The sequence below is a fragment of the Pistacia vera genome, unplaced genomic scaffold, assembly GCF_008641045.1.
Source record: "Pistacia vera cultivar Batoury unplaced genomic scaffold, PisVer_v2 Contig485, whole genome shotgun sequence".
In the NCBI taxonomy this organism is placed as follows: Eukaryota; Viridiplantae; Streptophyta; class Magnoliopsida; order Sapindales; family Anacardiaceae; genus Pistacia; species Pistacia vera.
Genome location: NW_022196318.1, coordinates 118,260 through 140,753, shown reverse-complemented (window position 1 = coordinate 140,753; position 22,494 = coordinate 118,260). Strand labels below are relative to the sequence as shown.

Below are 22,494 nucleotides of genomic sequence, written 5' to 3'. Positions count from 1 at the left end.
ATTTAAACACTAGTTTAAAAAAAAAAAAAAAACAACTGTACCAAATCCATTTATTCTAAGAGTAGGCTACGTAATATGATAGGTATGAAAGCCCCAAAACCAATGCTATCCCAAAATAAGTTTATCCAAAACACCTTACATCTTGACAAAATTTGTGACGCCTCCACAAAATCTCTCTCCTATCTCCTATGAGCTAACGTTATTTTTAGCATCATCCACTTAAAGTAGGCTTAGGCAGCGCAGTGGCGGAGCTATGAATTCAAGTGAGAAAGGACAATTTTAAAAAAGTAATATATAAATATTAAAACTTTAAGAATTATTGATAATTTTTTTATACAATATAATTACAACTGCCTTTGACACGTTTTAATACTTTTAAACTGATTCTATGAGCAAAAATTCATCCTATGTTTGACGAGCCTCAATAACGAAATAAACATGTAATAGTCCAACGTCTTAACTCAATTTTAGTTGGATCTATGCTTAAAGTTACCTTGTAAACTATCCACTGTATGAGTTGGGTTATCCTAAAAGTTAAGCTGGATTGGGTTTCAACCTATTAGCCTACAACAATTCATAAATAGGAAATCAGAATCATATTTTATTTCCTCTTCTACTGAGATTCTGAATCATCCTCAAACTATTAAACTTAATCTGATAAAGTCAAAAAATCATATTTCTTTCCTGATAGGGATTATCTCCCAAAATAGGACTCAGTGTCCTACTAGGATTCCAACCCCTTGCGTTTACTATAAAAGCAAAGGTCTGCCCTCTCATTATTCAATCAATCTCCAATATTCAATCTCAACTACTCAAAATCACCTCCTTACTCCTGAATTCTTGCTCCCGAGAATTCTACACCTTCGCTGTGGTCCTGGCCTCCGAAAAGACTCCTGGTAATCCCTTTTTCCCTTAATTCTTATTAAATAATCTCTTTCAGCCTCGTTGACTTGAGTGTCGAAGTGCTTATGGCAAACACCACCCTAGTGTTTTTCGTAAGCTTCACGCTTGTCCTTTCATCTGTGCAGGTCCAGCGGATTATCAGTAGCCTTAACCTCACGGGATCAGACCCTATTTCCGTAACAGTAGATTTTTTACATCTACACTGACGATACTATTATACATATTAGATAAAATGAATAATACTATAACATTTAAAAAAATAAAAAATAAAAAACCTATTGTTGATATAGAAATCTACACCAACCAAAGAATTCTGATCGACTTTGATGGGACCAGAATGGATGTGCACATGATTACGGGTAATCAATGATAGACAAATATTGAGTGCAATAAAATAAATGACAATGACAATTTTTTTTTAAGTGGTTCACGCGAGGTAAACTCTTGAGCCTACGTCCACTATTTTTTGTATTTGTTGTGAGAGCTTACAATGAGAATTCTATGTCAAAGTCGTAACCCTTTTTTCATCATTTGAGGGGGTTTATATACAAGGTTTGTACAAAAGAAATAGCGAAAATAAAGGGATTATAATTGATCTGAATTGCAATTCTGATATTCTCACGATTGGGCGCTGTGATTGCGCAAATATTGATGTTGATTTAGTCATTCCCACAATATTTGGGATCTGAAGATATCTGAGAATTGATTGAATGATCATTTTGGGTATTCGCGACTAGCTTATGCTGGGTTGAGCTATATGTTGACGAGCTTGTGTTAGGTCAGACAATCGGTGGAGTTGGACTAATCCTGGGTCGAGCTATATCCTTGTAGTAACCCGAGCTTGGTGGAAAATCGTACAGAACATTGCCCCCTAGTGTTCGATGCTCGTTTCGAACTTTGAAGACTATTGCTAGATTTGATGCCAAGCTCGACATCACCAACAGATCTTCGAATGTAGGTTCGATCGAGTTGTTGGGGTCGACCTCATGTTCGGTCGATGTGCTTCACACTTGTTTACCTCCCGCGATACCTGCCAAACTCAGAACATGAAAAGTTAGGGCAAACACGTAATTTTCAAGCGGTCATGTCACATTAAACATGGTAGCCTTTGTCAGTCACATTTCGTTAAGTGTGGGCGACTACAGTTGTCCACGCTTGAAATCGAGGCGACGTGCAGTGACGGTTATCAATGTAATAGTCCGATGGTTTGTCGCCCTTCACGAATGGATGACGTGTGGCCACATCTAAGAGCCGAGATTGTTCGACGGATGAAGGGTCAAGATTCACTGTAGATTGACCGCTACGATTAAACCCTGCCCTTCCATCTTCCATGCAAACCACTATAAAAGGTGGCGAAGTCGTCAGAATGCTCATTCAGTCTACGAAAGTTCTATGACATCTTTGTCCACTTTGCTATTGTTTCGTCATCGTCATGATGCTCTTTCCGGTGAGTTTCTGCACTTGGATGTTCTAGGGCTTTAGTAGAGTTTTTTAATATGTCTCCAGCGGTCCTAGGCTTAAGAAGGGTTTAACACGATGGTCTTCAGAACCTAGGGTAGGTCGTGTGCGTTCGCTGTATGGCGTGAGCTATCTTAGGTGCCTGAACTGAAAGCAAGTGTGAAATGGTTGAACTTTGACATATGTTCGCTTCTGTTTCAGGTACCCAGAAGCGAGCTATAACCATGTCTTCCTCTAGTAGTCACACAATCGACCACATGTTTGATTCGCCTGCACTCTTGGTAGTCCTTGGGGATTCAACTCTCAAGGTTTCCGAGGAAATCACCACACGAAGATCGGACCCCAATGCGGTAGGCTCTTCTGATCGTGCCTCGATACAGTTGGCTCAACCCGCGCGGTCTCCAGTCCATAGGCTGGGAAAAGAGCCATAATCCTCGATTACCGTCGGAGATCTAGAACTCATAAGAGCGATCTATGCGCCGCAACTTAATTTGATTGCCCCGGGGGACATTTCTAGAAAGAATCCCCTGCCTGGATGGGTGGCGACCTCTGAGACCCTCCTGAGATGCGGGGTATCCATTCCCCCTCATTGTTTTATTGACAACGTGCTGAAGCAGTTCGACATCATTCCCCTCCAACTTTCCACAAATTCCTATGCAATTATTATTGTTCTGTACATAACATACATGATCGTTGAGTTGGGCGAGCTATCTGTCGAGGAACTTGTCCATCTGTACAGGCTCAAAAAGGAAAAGACCGGACATACTACTTTTCCAAAGCGAGGAAGGTACATTTCAACAGGCTGGTCGATATCCCAAAGAAGGTCCCATACTAGGACTCACAGTATTTCTTCTATGAAGCCTGGGAGACCGACGCCTTCGCCTCGGAAGTGAGTAAGATTTCAAATTACCATACGTGCGAGGATCGCTTTCGAACTTTGTGTTCTAGCTAACCGAGTTGCTTTGTTTTGTAGTTAACGTTGAACAAAACTATCTTCCTGTTGCGAACTAGCAGAGGCTCTAACGTTTCAACGACCTTCCCAACAGACAATGTAACGTTAACGAGATCATTATGCTCCCCCACCTGCGAGCATACAACTTCTGTCGGGATGATACAAGATTTCCTACGATCTTGGAAAAAGGTTAAGTTATCGATTGCTCGCACTTTTTTCCAAGCGGATAAGTCACTGTTTGTTACTTTCTTGTAGAGATGTAGGCCGAGAAACCCAAAGGCCTTAAGAAAATGGCAGCTTCGATGGCTGCCAAGAAGATACCGGTTGCTTTGGCGATGAAACAGCCCATTGATGTCGTTGGCGTGAAACATGTCGGTGGCGAGCTTGGGGAGGGCCCAAGCGCAAAAAAGCCCACGACTGCTCCAAAGGCAGTGAGCAGGAAGAGTATCTTCGAGCCCCAGAAAGGGCTGGCGAAGAAAACTCCCAAGTTGACATGAAGCTCGAGGAAATTGAAGGCACCTGAGCAGCATGATAGCTCAGGTAAGAAGAAAGCAACCGGGCCTTTGGGGGGCTTGGGCAAACAAAAAGTGGTCGAGCAATAGGTTGGCTTTGGCAAAGAGGTCTCCAGGCTGGCGGCCTAAAGAAAACAGCGGCCAAGGACTTGGCCAAGAAGAAGTATGCTCTTATGAGCAAGGCTGGCGCTACCGGGGGGAGTAAATCTAGCTCGTCCCGGTCGAAGAGCAAGAAAACGGATGAAGCAGCCCAAGCTTCAATCGACGCTTTGATCGATCAACTCCCTGACCATATTAGCATTGAAGTCGCAGCAGCCAGGGACAAAATCACTTTGCGAACCTTCACGGCCATCAGAGATGCTACTCCAACCGATATGCTAGCCTTGGTGTGCAGGTATGCGACGAAGGTATCGGTAGTTTGCTCCTCTTTTCTTTTATCATTTCATGCTATCTTCATTTCTTGTTAACTTTCCATCTTGTCCCATTTTTCTCCCTTTTTTTTTTTTTTTTTTGTTTGGGGGGGATTTGACTTGAGAGGAGCAGTTGTGTAAACTCTAATTGCTCAATTGATGACTATTGGTGGAGTCGGCAGAAGTAAGGTTTAAGCGGTTTTAGTGAGGGGAAAAGAATGGTGGTGGTGTGGATCGCAAAGATGTCAAAATCGGAACAGAAATATAAATTTAAGTAATAAACTAATATTTTAAAAGTTTGTTTGTAAAAAAATATCATTAAACTATTATTTGGATAGGAAAAAATCCTTTACTCAAGAAAATAATATGCATAATTTTTCTTCAAATTGGACTAGCTTCGCTTCTCATAATTCAACCTCCCTAATTATAATATACAGATTTGTGATGAGCCATAATCAGTATAGCATCGACTTTGAAACTTTCGTCAAATATAAAACCAACAAGTAAGAAAAGTAAAACCAATCGACTTTTGGTTCTTTTTTTTCAGAGTTGTTGCGGGTAACGTTTAAAGATAAATTAGCAACTCATTAAGAAGCACTAACTACATCTTGCTTAATTAATTCCGGCTTTTAATGGCGTTATCCAACACCCTTAAAATACATGAGGTTACCCAAGTTACTCCTTTCTCCGACTCAACCACCGAGTTTTCTCTCCCGCTAACATTATACGATACGTTTTGGTTCAATTTTCCTCCTGTTGAGCGCCTTTACTTCTATCAGATCACTGACTTGACCCCTCATTTCTTCTACTCATTTATCCTCCCAGACCTCAAGCACTCTCTTTCTCTCACTCTCCTCCATTATCTTCTCTTGCCGGTAACCTAATCTGGCCCCTAGATGCCCCAAAGCCTTTCATCTACTACTCCCCAAACGATGGCGTTACGTTCACTGTTGCAGAATCCACCGACGACTTCAATTCGCTTACTGATAACGGAGTTCATGAGGCTGTGGAGCTCCATCCTTTGATCCCTCAGTTGGTGACATCTGATGACAAAGCAGAGATGATCGCTATACAAATAACTTTGTTTCCGAATCAAGGGTTCTCCATCGCTATAACAAGTCACCATGCCATACTTGATGGGAAAAGCTCAACCATGTTTATCAAGTCTTGGGCTTATTTATGCAAACAATTAGGTAAAGATGAAGGAGAGCCTTCTTTGTTACCAGAACTAATACCGTCTTTTGACCGAACTGTCATCAAAGATCCCACTGGTATTGACATGGAGTATGTGAACAACTGGCTCGCTTATACCAACACACGAAGCTTGAAGGTTTTGCCTAACGTAGTGCAGAATAACGATTGGGTTCGAGCCACATTTGAGTTGACCCGTGATGATATTCAGAAAATAAGGAATCAGGTATTGCTTATACTGGATAAGGACAATGAAAAGGAAGACAAACGACCACGGCAAGTTCACTTATCAACTTTTGTGCTTACATTGGCATATGTATTCGTCTGTAAGGTTAAATCTAGAAGAAGGGCCGATAACGGAAGGGTTGTTTTCGGATTCACAGCAGATTTAAGGACCCGTTTAGAGCCTCCAGTTCCGTTGAATTATGTTGGCAACTGCGTTATGCCACATTTTTGCGCTGCAACAGTAAGAGATTTCACAGAAGAAAACGGAGTCACCTTTGTCGCAAAGAAGTTAAGCGATGTGATAAAAGGAATAGAGAGGGGAGAATTTGAGGGGAAAAAAGATGCACTTTCAGAAATCTTGAGATTGATAAAATCTCTGTCTGAAGGAGTGCAAGGCCTTTGGGTAGCAGGGTCGACCCAGTTTGATGTTTACGGGTCCGATTTCAGGTGGGGGAGACCGAAGAAGGTAGAGATTGTGTCCATAGATAAGAGTGGAGCTATTGCTTTGACCAAGAGTAGAGACAAAAGCGGCGGCGTTCAGATCGGTGTCGTTTTGAAGAAGCAAGAAATGGAAGATTTTGCTTCTCTGTTTGTTGACGGGCTAAAAGATTGACCAAGACAAATAAACAATCAGCATCTTTTTATTGAATTTTACTATATGCATTTGTATTTGTTTTCTTGATTGCTCGATAAATTGCCCGTCAAGAAAATAATTATATATTTCTAAAATAAGATGTTTGTATTGTAATTGGCCTCTTCTATTTGTCATCTCTCCGTTGTACTAATGTTTTCTGTATTTTAATTAGAAAAATAAATTATATTATATTTACTTAGCGTTATACTAAGGTCAGCAAATACATCATCTTTTTTTTTTTAATTAAACTGGTTAACTAATCTCTTAAAATCTTAAAATTACAATTACATCATTGTAAATTTATTTAAGTGATAATTTAATGTTTTAATAAAAAAATCTTAAATTTAATTGGTTTTTTATTCTTTAAAGATCTTATTGGTACATCTTATAATATGACATTTCTAACAAGAAAATTCCCAGATTTTTCGGTTACTTTCTTACTTTTTGACCAATTTTTACTAGTCAACTCATTACGAGTTGATCACGCTTAATATTATTTTCATTGTCTGCGCAGTTGAATTTGAACAAAAAAATCTACTGGATGAAAAAGTTGAACCGAATAAAAATGTCAACAAAGAGGTGAATAATTCTATATGCTGTCTTTGAAAACTGACTGGCTTCCCCACACCCCACCCCCCAAACAAGTAAACGACTCAATAAGTTTTTTTTCTTTTTCTTTTACTTTTTCATATTCGGCTGCGGTCCAACCTAATAAACAGAGTTGAAATGAATTTGAGAAATGAAATGAATAAAAATATAAATTAAAGTGCTATGTTCAGTGTTTGTCACATCTAAACTAAGACATTAAAATTCTATAACTTTAATTATTGTTGAGTAGTCTCACATTAGGAGGGTAAATAAAGATTTAATATGGATTTTCAAGTTCAAATTCAAGTTCGGGTAAAAAAGTAAGAAGAAGATCTAATATGGTTTTTTGAGTTCGAATTCCTACAATTTTTAATAGAATTGACCATTAGAACTTTTATCTGGTTAATAGTTTCAAGATCAGATAATTACAGAGTTCTAATAGATTAATTGAAATATGCATAAATTCATCCCGACACTTTGATCATTCACACAAATTTTATAACATTAACAAAAAAGTGATATACCTACGAAGACTCCAAGAGTCGCAGAGTAGTGTTACCCGATCACAAGGGATGGAAACTGGCGGAGACGATGAAAGAGGATGTTCTAGCTAGAGTTGAGGTTGCAAAGAAAGATAAGACAACCAAGGAAGCTGAGCTCGAACGGCTTAGGGGGGAAATGGCGACCTTTGGGGTCAAGGAAAGGGAATTCTTTGACAAGATTAACGCGAGCGAGGCTACTCGAACGAAGGCTGAAGCTAAGATAGTGGAAGCCGGGAAGAATTTGGTACAGCAACGAGGTACCAATAACAAGCTAAACTCTGAGTTTTCCTCAACTCAGAAGGCCACCTCGGACTAGGAGGCCAAATCTAAACAGTCCTTGCTTGACCTTGCTCAGGAGGCGGAAGGTCGACGGAAAGTCAAAGCTGAGGCCGAGCAACTCAGGTTTCAAATTAAGGAGCTGAACAAGGCCATCACTACTCAGGCCTAGCAAACGTCGGTTTTTCTCGTGTAGAAGCTATGGGAAGCTCATCCCACGATCGACTTCTCTTTCCTTCTACGAGCTTACCAGAAAGAAGTCGAGAGGATGAAGGTTGAAGCCCAAGGAATGGCCTACAGTACTTAGATGACTCCGAGGATGATAGTAAGGGCCAGGAGGGCGAAAAGGAGATCGGGCTCAAGCTAGAAGTCGAGGATCCAGCTCCCCTGTCTACACTTCCCCCGAGTGAGGCTCCAAACCTTGGAGAATCTATTGTCGTCCCTCCTATTGAAGAACCATCTCTTCCATTGGGACCGAGCTCCCTGGATCGGTCGAGGATGATCCCCTTGCTCCCCCAACTGTCTGAAGCATCATACATTTTTTTTTCTTTGGTTGTTGTTTTTCTTCTCTTATTTTTAGAATGCAACATAATTTTATTAATGAAAAAGAAATTTCTCAGTATTCCCTTATCAAGCAACGGTTATTATATTTCTACGGAGTCATTTCATTCATCCTAGTTGGACTTGTAATAGGAGATCCGAATTCACTCTAAGTTATGCGTAGCTCGCTTCTTGAAGAGTTTTTCGGATGTGTGCAAGGAAATCTTTTGCGACAAGCAACTCCGAATCCGGATCAATTGTTCGCTTCGAGTTTTAGTCGCTGGCTTAAGGCCGATTTCCTTCTACATGTTTTTTCTTGAAATTTTTTTTTTTTTCATGTTTAACTTCGTCGATTTAGGATGTTTCATCCTCAAGGAGTTGGATTTTGGCATGGCTTTTTGGGATAAGTTACCTTTTCCAGACTCTTGACTCTGAGTTTTCTTTTTGGAATACCATTGCGTAGGTCACGACCTTTGAGGCAATAAATAAATGCTAAAAAAACATTAACAGTGAACAAAGAGAAATCATGAATAATACGTCTTTTATTGATCAAGTGCTTTGGCTGTGAGTGGCCTTACAACGAATAAAAAAGAGAAACTTAAGTGGGACCCGAGCTGCTTATTGATAATACCTTCGCAAATGCTCGGCATTCCAGGCTCGCAATATTGCTTCGTCGTTAAGGTGTTCCATGTGAAAAGACCCTGGTGCGAGCTTTTCTAAGATCCTGAAAGGACCTTCTCATCAGGGTCCAAGTGCCCCCAAGTTCAACTTTTGGGTCCCCTGGATGACCTTTCTGAGAACCAGGTTGCCTACTTCAAAGTCTCTATTTTTGACTTTGGTGTTGAAGTATCATTTGGCTTGGTGTTGAAGTATCGTTTGGCTCGCTACTGATATGAGGTGAGCCTCAGTTGAGACTTGGCCTGGTGCTCTTCAATTAAATCTAGCCTTAAGCGGAGAAGGTCTTCATTTACTTCCTCGTTGAAAACTTTCCTTCGGAACGAACTGATTCCCACATCAATTGGGGCCATTGCTTCACATCCGTATGATAAAGAGAATGAGGTTTCACCTGTCGAACTCTTGGCTGTCGTTCTATAGGACCACAAGGCTTCGGGCAATTCTTTGGCCCATCTTCCCTTTAGGGCATCGAGCTTCTTTTTAATGGTATGTTTGATGACCTTGTTTACAGCCTCCACTTGACCGTTGGCTTAAGGCCGGTAAACTGCGACGAAGCTCTTCTTGATGATAAGTTGTCCGTAGAAAGATCTGAAGTCTTCACTGTCAAACTATTTCATGTTGTCGATTATTACAGTGTGGGGGATTCCAAACCGACAAATAATATTTTTGTGGACAAAATCCTTCAGCTTGTTCGACGTGACGGTAGCCAAGGGTTCAGCCTCTGCCCACTTGGTAAAGTAAACAATAGCAATCACTGCAAACTTAACGCCTTATTTTCCTTGAGGCAATGAGCCGATCAGGTCAATGCCCCAAATCGTAAACGGCCAAGGGCTTGTCAAAGTAGTCAATTCTTGAGGTGGAGCTCACGGAATATCTGCAAACCTTTGGCACCTATCACATATGTACACATAGTCCGCCGCATCATCGAAAATCGTTGGCCAATAATACCCCTGGCGAAGTACTTCATAAGCTAAGGATTTACCTCCTGCATGATTTCCACAAATCCTCTCATGGATCTCCCTTAGAACATAGTCTGTGTCTTCATGATCAATACATCGTAGCAGCGGTACGTTGAACTCGCATTTGTACAATTTATCATTGATGAGTGTGTACCGAGCTGTCTTTGTGCGGAATGTTCTAGCTTTAGTTCTCTCCTTTGGTACTATACCATCTCTCAGGTAGGCAATGATTGCGTCCATCCAACTATATCTCTGACTTGTTGTTAAAACTGATCCTTGTGGAGTGGAGATGCTTAGTTTTGGGAGGAACTTAACTGGGATAGAATCAACCTTCTCTTGGTTCATTGCAGAGGCTAAGTGGGCTAATGTGTCTGTTTGCGTGTTCTTCTCCCTTGGGATCTGGTGAATTGTGAAAGACATAAATTGTTTGAGCTCGGCTTCAACTAGCTGTAGGTAGGATGACATCCTATCTTCCTTCGCTTGGTATTCCCCGGTAATTTGGTGGACCACGAGCTGTGAGTCGCTGTAAACCTTAATGGATTCTGCCCCTATTTCCTTGGCGAGGTAGACCCCTGCGAGCAATGCCTCGTACTCAGCCTCATTGTTGGAAGCGGCGAACCCAAATCTTATCGTGGCTTTGATCAGGTTTCCCTCTGGACTTTCGAGCAAGAGCCCCATTCCTACCCCTTTCTCATTCGAGGAGCCATCGACATATAAAGTCCATTGCCATAAGTCATCGAGCTTCAACTTCTGTTGCTCTATTTCTCCCAAGGTACTTGCCCTTGGCAGGCTTGACTCACCTTCTGGCTGGTAGGAGAATTCAGATATGAAATTTGCCAAGGCTTGACCTTTGATCGCTGTCCTCGGGATGTACTTGATGTTGTGCTGACTCATCTCCATTGTCCACTGGATTAACCTACCTGATGCCTCGGGCTTTTACATTATCTTTTTCAAGGGGAAATTGGTCAGCACGTGAATAGAGTGTGCTTGAAAATAAGGCTGCAACTTCCTGGCAGCGATGACAAGGGCAAGGGCGAGCTTCTCCATCTCAGGGTATCTCGTCTCCGTGTCGAGCAATCTTTTGCTCACATAGTATACCGGCCATTGCACTCCTCCTTCCTCGCGTACCAATGTCGCACTGACAGTAGACTTTGATACCAATAAGTATAATAACAATGGCTTACCCTGGATAGGCTTTGACAACAAAGGTGATTGTCCCAAATGTTTCTTTAGCTCCTGGAAGGCTCTCTCACACTCCTCTGTCCACTTGAAGTCTTTCTTTCCTTTCAAGGTCTCAAAAAATGGTAAACATCTATTTATGGCTCGAGAAACAAATCTGCTGAGTGCGGCCACACGCCTTGTCAAGCTTTGTATTTGCTTTACACTGGTCATACTTTTCATATTGAGCAGAGCTTGAATCTTCTCTAGGTTGGCTTCTACACCCCATTGGTTCACGAGGAAACCTAGGAATTTCCCCGAGTTTACCCTGAAAGCATACTTTAAGGGGTTAAACTTCATTTGGTATTTTTTGAGGATGTCAAACATTTCCTCCAGATGTTCAACGTGGCTTTCTGCGACCTTTGACTTGACGAGCATGTCATCAATGTACACCTCTATGGTCTTACCGATTTGGTCGGCGAACATCTTGTTCACCAAGCACTGGTAGGTGCCCCAGCATTCTTAAGGCCAAATGGCATAACCCTATAGCAATAAAATGGAGATTTTGTCGATTGATAGGAGTGGAACCATTGGTTTGGCCAAGAATAGAGATGCAAGTGGCGGTGTTGAGATTGGTGTGGTTTTGGAGAAGTAAGAAATAGAGGTTTTTTCTTCTTTGTTTGTTGATGGACTAAAAAATCAATAAAGTTTCTGCAACTTTTACATTCTTAGAACAATATTTTGATAACATATAATGTCATTTTGAAGACATAATATGATATTATTGCTATTAATTATGTTCAATTTCATTGAGTTTAATGTTTCTTTAGCAATTGAGTAGTACTAATTCATAATAATTTTTGTATCAATTACCAAGATATACTGGTATAAAACACATAATTTAATAATCAAAGAGACCAAAAAAAAAAAAAAAGAAAAAAAAAACTACTATGGGATGACGTAATGGTAAAAGAGCAAAGATGTTTAATATGGGTTTCTAAGTTCGAGCCTCCTCAGGCACTAATAAGGGCAGTCACTGAGGGAATTTACTCGATCGTTCACTTCAAAGTCTCAAGAAATTAGTTAAGATGCACGCAAGCTGGCCCGGACACTCCTAATCACAAAAAAACAAAAACAAAAAACCTGGTACCAAATACCAATTATCCTAAGAGTAGGCTACGTAATATGATAGGTATGAATAGGGCTGGTTAACGAACCGAGCCGCTCGCGAGCCGGCTTGACTCGGCTCTAATCTGGCTCGTTAACTGCTCGGTTCATATGGTTTCGAGCCGACTCGACTCGGTTCATGTGAGAGAACGAGCCGAGTTTGAGCTTGCCTCGGCTCGACTCATTAGGCTCGCGAGTCGAGCCTGGCTCAAATAAGTGGGGGTTTTTTGAGGGTTTTCTAAAGTATAGGGGATTAAACTAAAATTTCAAATACAAAAAGTTCTCAAGAATGACAAAGACCACCCAATTTTAAAATCCCTAAAATCATCGACATAACCTCTTTGCCGAGAAAAACCAAACCCATACAATTTTCAACTGATTTTCTAGTCATCTTCGGTGTGCTTCGTCATCGCCATTAATACCATTTGATTTGTCGGAGAGTTGTCGGCGTCGCAGACTCCATCTACCCCTTCAACTCTCGCCATGAAACACTGAAACCTAATCCACCACCAGGCTGTCGCCATCGCCCAATACCACGTTGTTGTCGTTGCCCAACACCATGCTGTCGTCATCATTGTTGCCCACTGTTGTCACCTTCTTATTGTTGTCATCGTCGTCTGGTCATTGTTGTTGTCGCCTTATTCTCGCTGTCACGCTCGTGTTGGTGTTGCCCATTGTTCTTGTCATCAATCTCGTTGCCGACACCTTTTGATTCCAACTTTTAGTAATTTTTTTATCTAAATTAAAGTCACTGCATGAAATGATTAGGATGGAAGATGCAGCATGTGACTAATGAATCTGGGTCAATTTTGATGGCTTCGAGACATAACTTTGTTAAGTTTTTTATATATTTCTAATGCAAAGTGGATGTATTGCACTTGTGTATATGTACTTGAGTTAACTTCAAAAAATTGCCTGTTTTTGTACTGACTCATGAGCTGGCTTGAACTTGGTTCGTTAAACCAGCTCGCGAGCCAAGCTCGAAATCTCTTCTCCCTTAACAAGTTTGAGCCGAGCCAAGAAATCAACTGCTCATCCAACTCAGCTCGAACTTGAACTTGCCTCTTCCCTTAACGAGCTAAGCTCGTTTAGCCGAAAACTCTGCTCGAAAACAGCCCTAGCTATGAAAGCCCCAAAACCAATGCTATCCCACAATAAGTTTATCCAAAACACCCTACATCTTAACAAAATTTCTGACGCCTCCACAAATTCTCTCTCCTATCTACTATGAGCTAACATTATTTTTAGCATCATATACTTATAGTAGGCTTGGGCAGCGTAGTGGCAGAGCTTTGAATTCAAAGTGAGAAAGGAAAGTTTTCAAAAAGTTATATAATAATCTATAATTTTAACATAATGATAAATATTAAAACTTTAAGAATTATTGATAAATTTTTTATACAATATAATTACAACTGTCTTTGACATGTTTTAATATTTTTAAACTGATAATACTACTATACATATTAGATAAAATGAATAATACTATAACATAAAAAATATATATATAAAAAATCAGAATTTCCTAAATATAAAATAAATTAAAAACCATTTAGAATAGAAATCCTAAGATAATAAGAGATTTCTCCTACACTACACCAAAACAACAATTTATTAAGTTTAGGCAAAAATATTGACTTTACAAGTTTTTTACATGTAATGAGTTCAATTAAATTTCCGTAACATTAGCCTTATTTATTGATAATCTAGCCAATTTATTTATTTTGCTTTCGGACATGATTATAGGATTGGGTAATTTATAAAACCTTTAAACTATTTAGGGCGTAGTTGTACGTTTATAGAAACTTATGGGTTTTTTTTTTTAATTCAGGGATAGTCTCTTGTCCCGCCGTGGGACCTATAGAGGTCTTCAATAGGAAATAAGTAATATATTCCTGATCAGTGATCCCCATAAAAATGATACTATTATACCTTATATAAGTTGTATATGATTTTATATGTTTTCCCAAGGAGATACAAACTCAAACTCACGATGAAATCATAAAAGAAATCAAACTCCAAGGGATTGGTCCAGTGATCAAGTGCTTCCTTCTTTGAATTTTTATATTCAAATATTGGGTCAACTTACTACAATAATATTATAACTTATCTAGTCTTTTGGACTTGTAGAATGTTCAATAGATCTCGAAGATTAATTTATATACGTGCAAACTGACTCTAACACTCTAGTTACAAAAAAAAAAAGAAAAGAAAACAAGCTACAATCTTCCATCTAAAGTAATAAATTTATTCAATGGTGAAATTCACAAGGTAATAAATTTTATTCAACTGTGTCACATTACATTAACACTACATCTTGCCTTCAACTGATACTAAAAATCTATTATTCTGAATTGAAACTCCCCCTAGTTATTACGACGATAACAGTCATAACATATATCATACCCCTTAGTTTCTCTATTTAACGTACATGGACCTTTTGCTCTAATTACCTACATACAGACATTGCACTTATACCCTTTGCCATTTGAAATTATCAAACCAGTGAAATTCGTTTTTCCATGCAAAGCTACAGTAGAATCTTGTTGTTCCTCAAAAGTCAAGTCGGAATTTAAATTTAAAGTAAGTATCAGGAGAAAGATGATCTCCAAGATCATCATCTTTCGACTTACAATTACTAAGAAGATGCATACCAGCTCCTAAATCACTTTTCATTTGAACCTCGACTGGATCATTTATAAATTTATATACGCTTAATAGTCAGGTAAGAGCATAACTAACAAAAGTAACGTAAGCAAATGTATATTGCAAGAACCCAGATTTGATTCTAAGAATAAATTAGAATAAGATTATTCAAGAAACCCATATTTAAATAGTTGGTAAGAAAAAACAGTACTTTTTTTTTTTTCTAAAATCTACAAGTTTTGCCATATTACTAAAAAAAGATTTGGCTTATCATAGGGCTGATTTCCAGATGGCATTCTACAATTAATTGCAATTCAATAGTCACTAATAAAGGAGATGAGTCAAAGTGGAAGGTGGAATTCCTTTATTTTATATTTCTCCGTCTGTACGCTGCCTTTAAACTGGACTGCCATCACATTCTGAAGTATCAATTCAAACTGCCATATATTAAAATATAGACAATGGTGATCAATCTTAATCAGTATGGCATCGACTTTGGAAGTTTCAACGATTACAAATACAATAAAAAATTAATTCAAGAAAGAACAAGCAATTTCATAAATGGCAGAGCATATATTAGATTAAAAATTAAAGAAATCATGTCCAAGAGTCGTGATAAGTAATTATCTTCAAGCTTTAACAATTCAACGGTTTCTTTTTGAGAGTAGTTGTGGGCGGTGATTAGGAATCCGGCTTGACTGGTCAGTTACAAATTTTCCTATTTATTCAAAACCTTAAAAATTAGGATATCAATCCATGAACAATTAGAGACTAGAATATTAAGACTTTAGAAAAGGAATGGCTGATGAGTAGAATGGTGGCAACAGTATTGATTTCAGGTAAGTGAATTGACCGAAAATCGTAAAACAATATCGCCAAAAAAAACCTATTGTCGTCGGCGATTGAAGAGACAAACGAGGGAAGGGTGAAATAGGTTTTGGTCATAGGGTTGAAGAGAGTGTTTTTGTGATGATGGAGAGTATTGTTGTGACTGAAAACAGACCCTATTTATTAATATGATGGTGGTATTTGGAATGTTTTTACAAGATTTCAAATTTATAAGGATTTATATAATAATCAAAAATATTTTTGTTAAATTTAAAATCTTTGGACACTGATTTGACCCGCTGACCCGCCAGTCAAACCAGTTAGACCGCTCAACTCGAGACTCGGAGGCCTCGTGGGTTTAAACTCTAAAGATATATCAGCAACTCCTTAAGAGATCATTAAGCCATTAACATCTCTTCTCTCTTAATTTCATGGCATCATCATCCAACACCGTCAAAATACAGGAGGTTTTTCTAGTTACTCCTTCCTCCGACTCAACCTCCGAGTTTTCTCTCCCTTTAACATTATACGACACGTTTTGGTTTAATTTTCCTCCTGTTGAACGCCTTTACTTCTACCAAATCACTGACTTAACCCCTCATTTCTTCAACTCAGTTATCTTCCCCAAGCTCAAGCACACTCTCTCTCTCACTCTCCTCCACTACCTCCCTCTTTCTGGGAACCTTATCTGGCCCCCAGATGCCCCAAAGCCGTACATCTACTACTCCCCAAACGATGGCGTTGCGGTCACTGTTGCAGAATCTACCGCCGACTTCAATTCGCTTTCTGGTAATGGAGTTCATGAAGTTGTGGAACTTCATCCTTTAATCCCTCAGCTCTTGACATCTGATGACAAAGCAGCGATGATTGCTATACAAATAACTTTGTTTCCAAGTCAAGGGTTTTCCATCGGCATCACAACTCACCATGCCATATTTGATGGGAAAAGTTCAACCACGTTTATCAAGTCATGGGCTTATCTATGCAAACAAGGTAAAGATCAAGAAGAAAATCCTTCTTTGTTACCAGAACTAATCCCGTCTTTTGACCGAACTGTCATCAAAGATCCCACTGGTATCGACATGGAGTACGTGAACAACTGGTTGGCTTATATCAACACACGAAGCTTGAAGGTTTTGCCAAACATAGCACCGAATACCGATTGGGTTCGAGCCACATTTGAGTTGACCCGTGAAGATATCACGAAAATAAGGAATCAGGTATTGTTTATATTGAATAAAGATAATGAAAAGGAGGAGGATAAAACACCAAAACAACTTCATTTATCAACTTTTTTGTTAACGTTGGCATATGTATTCGTCTGCATGGTTAAATCTAGAAGAGGGGAAGACAACAGAAGTGTTATTTTCGCATTCACAGCAGATTACAGGACTCGTTTAGACCCTCCAGTTCCATTGAATTATGTTGGCAATTGCGTTATGCCACTTCTATGCACTGCAACAGTAAGAGACTTGACAGAAGAAAACGGGGTTGCCTTTGTTACAGAGAAATTAAGCCATGTAGTCAAAGCGTTAGAAAGGGGAGAACTTGAAGGAAGAAAAGACACACTTTCAAGGATGTTGATTGCACTTAAATCCATGTCTGAAGGAGTACAAGCCCTTTCGGTAGCCGGGTCGACCCATTTTGACGTATACGCGTCAGATTTCGGGTGGGGGGGACCGAAGAAGGTAGAGATTGTATCAATAGATAGGAGTGGAGCTATTGCTTTGGCCAAGAGTAGAGATAGAAGCGGTGGTGTTGAGATTGGTGTGGCTTTGAAGAAGCAAGAAATGGAAGTTTTTTCTGCTCTATTTGTCGGTGGGCTAAAAGATAACATATAAGGTTTGCATTATTTTTATCTTAAATCGTTTTGGATTCTCTGCAGTCAACTTCTTCTTATTTTATATGTATTTGTTTTCCCGATTGCCGGAGATTTTGGAGCTTCATTTTCCCTTTGTATTATAATTAATCTCCTCTTATCTGTCACCTCTTTATTGTCTCAACTACTCTGACCTTTCCCTCAATTTTTAAGGCATTTTTTCTCACTGTTTATGAAGTCATCACGTGAATGTCTGACTGAAGATTTAAAAATGTATTTTACTTGTCAAACTCCCTCTTCTATACGCATTTCAATTCGAACAGAAAAATCTGCCGCATGACAAAATTGAAGCGAAAAAAAATTTCTAACGGAGAAGATATAATTCTATCCTGTCTTTGAAAATTGCCTGTCTTTATATATTATAATGGTGATATACTCAACCTAAGGATATTTGTCATATACGGCCGCGGTCCATCTTAATAATATGGCTGAAACTTGAAAGATGAATCTGTAATCAGAATCAGAATTATCATGCTTCTGCAAGTAATTTCTTTTTTTTTTTTTAAAAAGAAAATATGAGAGAAATAATTCATCATTATAACCAATGATTAAGAGGAGATAATAGAGGTATTATGTTTGGACTCACAGCAGATTACAGGAGCCGTTTAGGTAGATCCTCCAGTTCCGGTAGATTTCATGATCGGTGTGGTTTTGGAGAAACCAAGAAAATGGAGGTTTTTGCTTCTCTGTTAGTTGATGGGCCTAAAGACTTTTAAGCAGTGTTTTAAAACCTAGCCGAGCCCCGATTGGTTGAACTGGTTCAACCGAAACCTGGGGCCTTCACCGGGCCGGTTACCAATTTTACTATTAATCAAAAACCCTATAAATTACGACAATGATCGACAAACAATTGAAGGTCGAGATGTTGAGAATTTTGAAGAGAAAGGGTAGGTGAGTGGAAAGGTGGCCATAGAGGTGATTTTCAGTGAGCGAAACGACTGGAACTTGCAAAATAAATCGACGGCAACTGCAAATTGGCGAGGTAAACTTGGGTGGGGTGAGATGGGTTTTGATCAGGAGGATGAAATGAGAGTTTTCATGGTGATGGGGTTTGTTGTTGATTGGAAACATGCCCTATTTGGTCTGGGTTGTCGATGTTGGGAGGGTAATTTGGGGTGTTTTTATAAGATTTCAAACCTACAGAAACTTAATAATTTTAAGAGGTGTTTTTGCTAGTTTTCAAACCTTTTATATGTTGACATCACCGATTTGATCCACCTGTCAAACCTGTTCAATCCGTCAACCCAGAACCCGACTACTTTGCTAGGTTTAACCCTTCAAAACCTTGCTTTTAAGATACAGGATATCAATATTGTTATTAATTATATTGAATATCAATTAACTGATAAGAATAATAACATAATTGTCTCCTTAGAATATCATCAAATGTTTCCTTTCAACTGTCCGGATTATCCCTAATTTTAGATATGCATAAAAATCAACGTTCAATTCGATGAGACAACTGTTACTGGCTTGACATATCCATGCCAATCTCTCCCTTGTCTCTGTCTGCCTCAAGGGCATCATGTCAGCTACTTGTATTTGTAACCTCAAATAATTGTATATAAATGAGATCAAATCTATGTTTTCTCTTTATTTTCTTGTTTGATAAAGACATATCAATGATACAAATGCCCTTCATACTTTTTAAAATACATTAATTAATTATTTGTGGGAATGATATACTAATTCAGAAAATTAAATTACTATCGACATGGATTTTACTTTTGCGTTGTTATTGTCTTTTTTTTTTGATATTTTATATTAGATGTAATATTTTTTTATATTAAATGTAACGTTTGTTTGATTAAATAAATATTTAATTTTATTAAATTAGTATAATTTTTAAAATAATTATTATTTAATAAAAATATCATCCCTAATATTTAATTAATATATATAAAAATAATTAGTAAAATAAATTAATTATTGATTATTAATAAAAAACAATATTCTAAAGGATATTCTTTTTTGTATAATATTTGGTGCAATAAGTTGGATATACAATAATGAAATACATTAAAAATTATATCAATTTGGTGTAAAATTTATACCAATTTGGTGTTAGTAGCTGAAAATTGTCTAATTAATTCAATAATCAAGAAAAACAGTTACATTTTTCCAAAATTTTCTTTGCACTTTCTCAGTACTCTCTCTCTTTCTTTCTTGTTACTTTACTCTTCACTCATGGCATCATCGTCCACCACTGTTAAAATACAGGAGGTTTCTCTAGTTACTCCTCCCTCCAACTCAAACTCCGAGTTTTCTCTCCCTCTAACATTATACGACACGTTTTGGTTTAATTTTCCTCCTGTTGAATGCCTTTACTTCTACCAAATCACTGCTGACTTAAACCCTCATTTCTTCAACTCAGTTATCCTCCCAAAGCTCAAGCATTCTCTCTCTCTCACTCTCCTTCATTACCTCCCTCTTTCTGGGAACCTTATCTGGCCCCCAGAAGACAAAAAGCCGTACATCTACTACTCCCCAAACGATGGCGTTGCGGTCACTGTTGCAGAATCTACCGCCGACTTCAATTCGCTTTCTGGTAATGGAGTTCATGAAGTTGTGGAACTTCATCCTTTAATCCCTCAGCTCTTGACATCTGATGACAAAGCAGCGATGATTGCTATACAAATAACTTTGTTTCCAAGTCAAGGGTTTTCCATCGGCATCACAACTCACCATGCCATATTTGATGGGAAACGTTCAACCACGTTTATCAAGTCATGGGCTTATCTATGCAAACAAGGTAAAGATCAAGAATAAAATCCTTCTTTGTTACCAGAACTAATCCCGTCTTTTGACCGAACTGTCATCAAAGATCCCACTGGTATCGATATGGAGTACGTGAACAACTGGTACGCTTACATCAACACACGAAGCTTGAAGGTTTTGCCAAGCATAGCACCGAATGCCGATTGGGTTCGAGCCACATTTGAGTTGACCCGTGAAGATATCACGAAAATAAGGAATCAGGTATTGTTTATATTGAATAAAGAAAATGAAAAGGAGGAGGACAAAACACCAAAACAACTTCATTTATCAACTTTTTTGCCAACATTGGCATATGTATTCGTCTGCTTGGTTAAAGCTAGAAGAGGGGACGACGAAAGAACTGTTATTTTCGTATTCACAGCAGATTACGCAAGAGATTTGACAGAAGAAAACGGGTTTGCCTTTGTTACAGAGAAATTAAGCGATGTGGTCAAAGGGTTAGAAAGGGGAGAACTTGAAGGAAGAAAAGATACACTTTCAAGGGTGTTGATTGCAGTTAAACCCATGCTGAAAGAGTACAAGCCCTTTCGGTAGACGGGTCGACCCAGTTTGACGTATACGGGTCGGATTTCGGGTGGGGGAGACCGAAGAAGGTAGAGACCGTGTCAATAGATAGGAATGGAGCTATAGTGTGGCCAAGAATAGAGGTAGAAGCGCTGGTGTTGAGATTGGTGTGGCTTTGAAGAAGCAAGAAATGGAAGTTTTTCAGCTATATTTGTCAGTGGCTAAAAGATAACATATAAGCCCGGATTTATTATTTTGGATAGGATTTTTGAAATAGTATTGGTAAGTAGAGTTAGGTGATTATTATGAGGTAAAATTTAAAATTTAACAAAAAAAACCTCTTAGTTTGCTAATTTAACTAATCACCCAAATATATAATTTTTTTGTAAAATGACAAAAACACCCCTATCCACTTACAGTGCCAAATTCCGGTCACCACTGTCGAAATCTGGCGTTATGGCACAGACCGGTAGCATCTGGTCGGTCGTACGTCAATCTAGCCTTTTCTGGTCAGATCTATGACTGATTTGACCGGAAAAGGTCAGATGGACGGCCAAATCTGACCGTTGATGACCACAAAAGGCTAGATTTGGTTGTCGTTGAAGGTCAAATCGACGAATTACCGGCTAGTTCTAATCGTTTGTATGTCGTTGTGACAGATTCTAGCTACCACCGATAGTGGTTGTCGAAATCTGACAACTATAAATGGGTGGTGGTGTTTTTGTTAATTTATAAATTTTTTTGTTGGAGGTGTTCTTTATTAATTAACAAACTTAAAAGGAGGTTTAAAAGTTTTTTAATTTAGGATAGAATTTTGAAAATAAGGAAATAAATTTGTATTTGTATTTGGAATTGGGATAGAATATAGATAAATAATAAACCAAACGGACGCATAAGGTTTGCATTATTTTATCTTAAATCGTTTTGGATTTTCTGCAGTCAACTTCTTATGTATTGGGTTTCCCTATTGCCGGAGATGTTGGAGCTTTCATCTGCCCTTGTTTTATAATTATATCCTGTCTTTGAAAATCGTCTGTCTTCTGACTCTTCACCCGAATCAACCTTTATATATTATAATAATGATAAACTCAACTTAATTATACTTGTCATGTACGGCTGCGGTCCATCTTAATAATATGGTTGAAAGATGAATCTGTAATCAGAATCAGAATTTTCTTGCTTATGCAAGTAATTTTTTTTTTTTTTTTTAAAGAAAATAAGAGAGAAATAATTCATCATTATAACAAATGATTAAGAGGAGATAATAGAGGTATTATGTTTGGACTTACAGCAGATTACAGGAGCCGTTTAGATGGATCCTTCAGTTCCGGTAGATTATGTTGGCAACTGCGTTATGTTGCATGCAATCGTTGCAACAGAAAGAGATTTCATGATCGGTGTGGTTTTAGAGAAACCAAGAAAGGGAGGTTTTTGCTTATCTGTTTAGGTTAGATATAGTATATACTTCTCTTAGTCTTGACTGATTTTCGGCTTGCGACAACTCATGGTAATTAAGTCCAATATCTAATTAGGTTTAGAATTAGTTTACCAAAATTTGACCTGAGTTGAGTTTGATTCCGGTAAACCCAAATAGGGTTAGGTTATCTATTATGTATTTTTTATAATAGTAAGAAGTCTAAGGTGTAAAAGAATAGAGAGTGAGAATGAG

General features: G+C 38.5%; 1 protein-coding gene and 2 pseudogenes across 1 annotated transcript; all 3 read left to right on the top strand.

The window, feature by feature from the left end:
• Positions 1-4,766: 4,766 nt before the first annotated feature.
• LOC116146944 lies at positions 4,767-6,421 on the top strand (annotated as a pseudogene).
• Positions 6,422-16,082: 9,661 nt separating this feature from the next.
• On the top strand, positions 16,083-17,644 carry LOC116146949 (phenolic glucoside malonyltransferase 1-like). The gene has a single exon (XM_031432379.1). It carries the CDS (start codon positions 16,096-16,098, stop codon positions 17,503-17,505), a length of 1,410 nt encoding a protein of 469 aa, XP_031288239.1. The 5' UTR covers positions 16,083-16,095; the 3' UTR covers positions 17,506-17,644.
• A 2,086-nt stretch (positions 17,645-19,730) lies between these two features.
• On the top strand, positions 19,731-21,057 carry LOC116146901 (annotated as a pseudogene).
• The last annotated feature ends 1,437 nt before the right edge of the window (positions 21,058-22,494 follow it).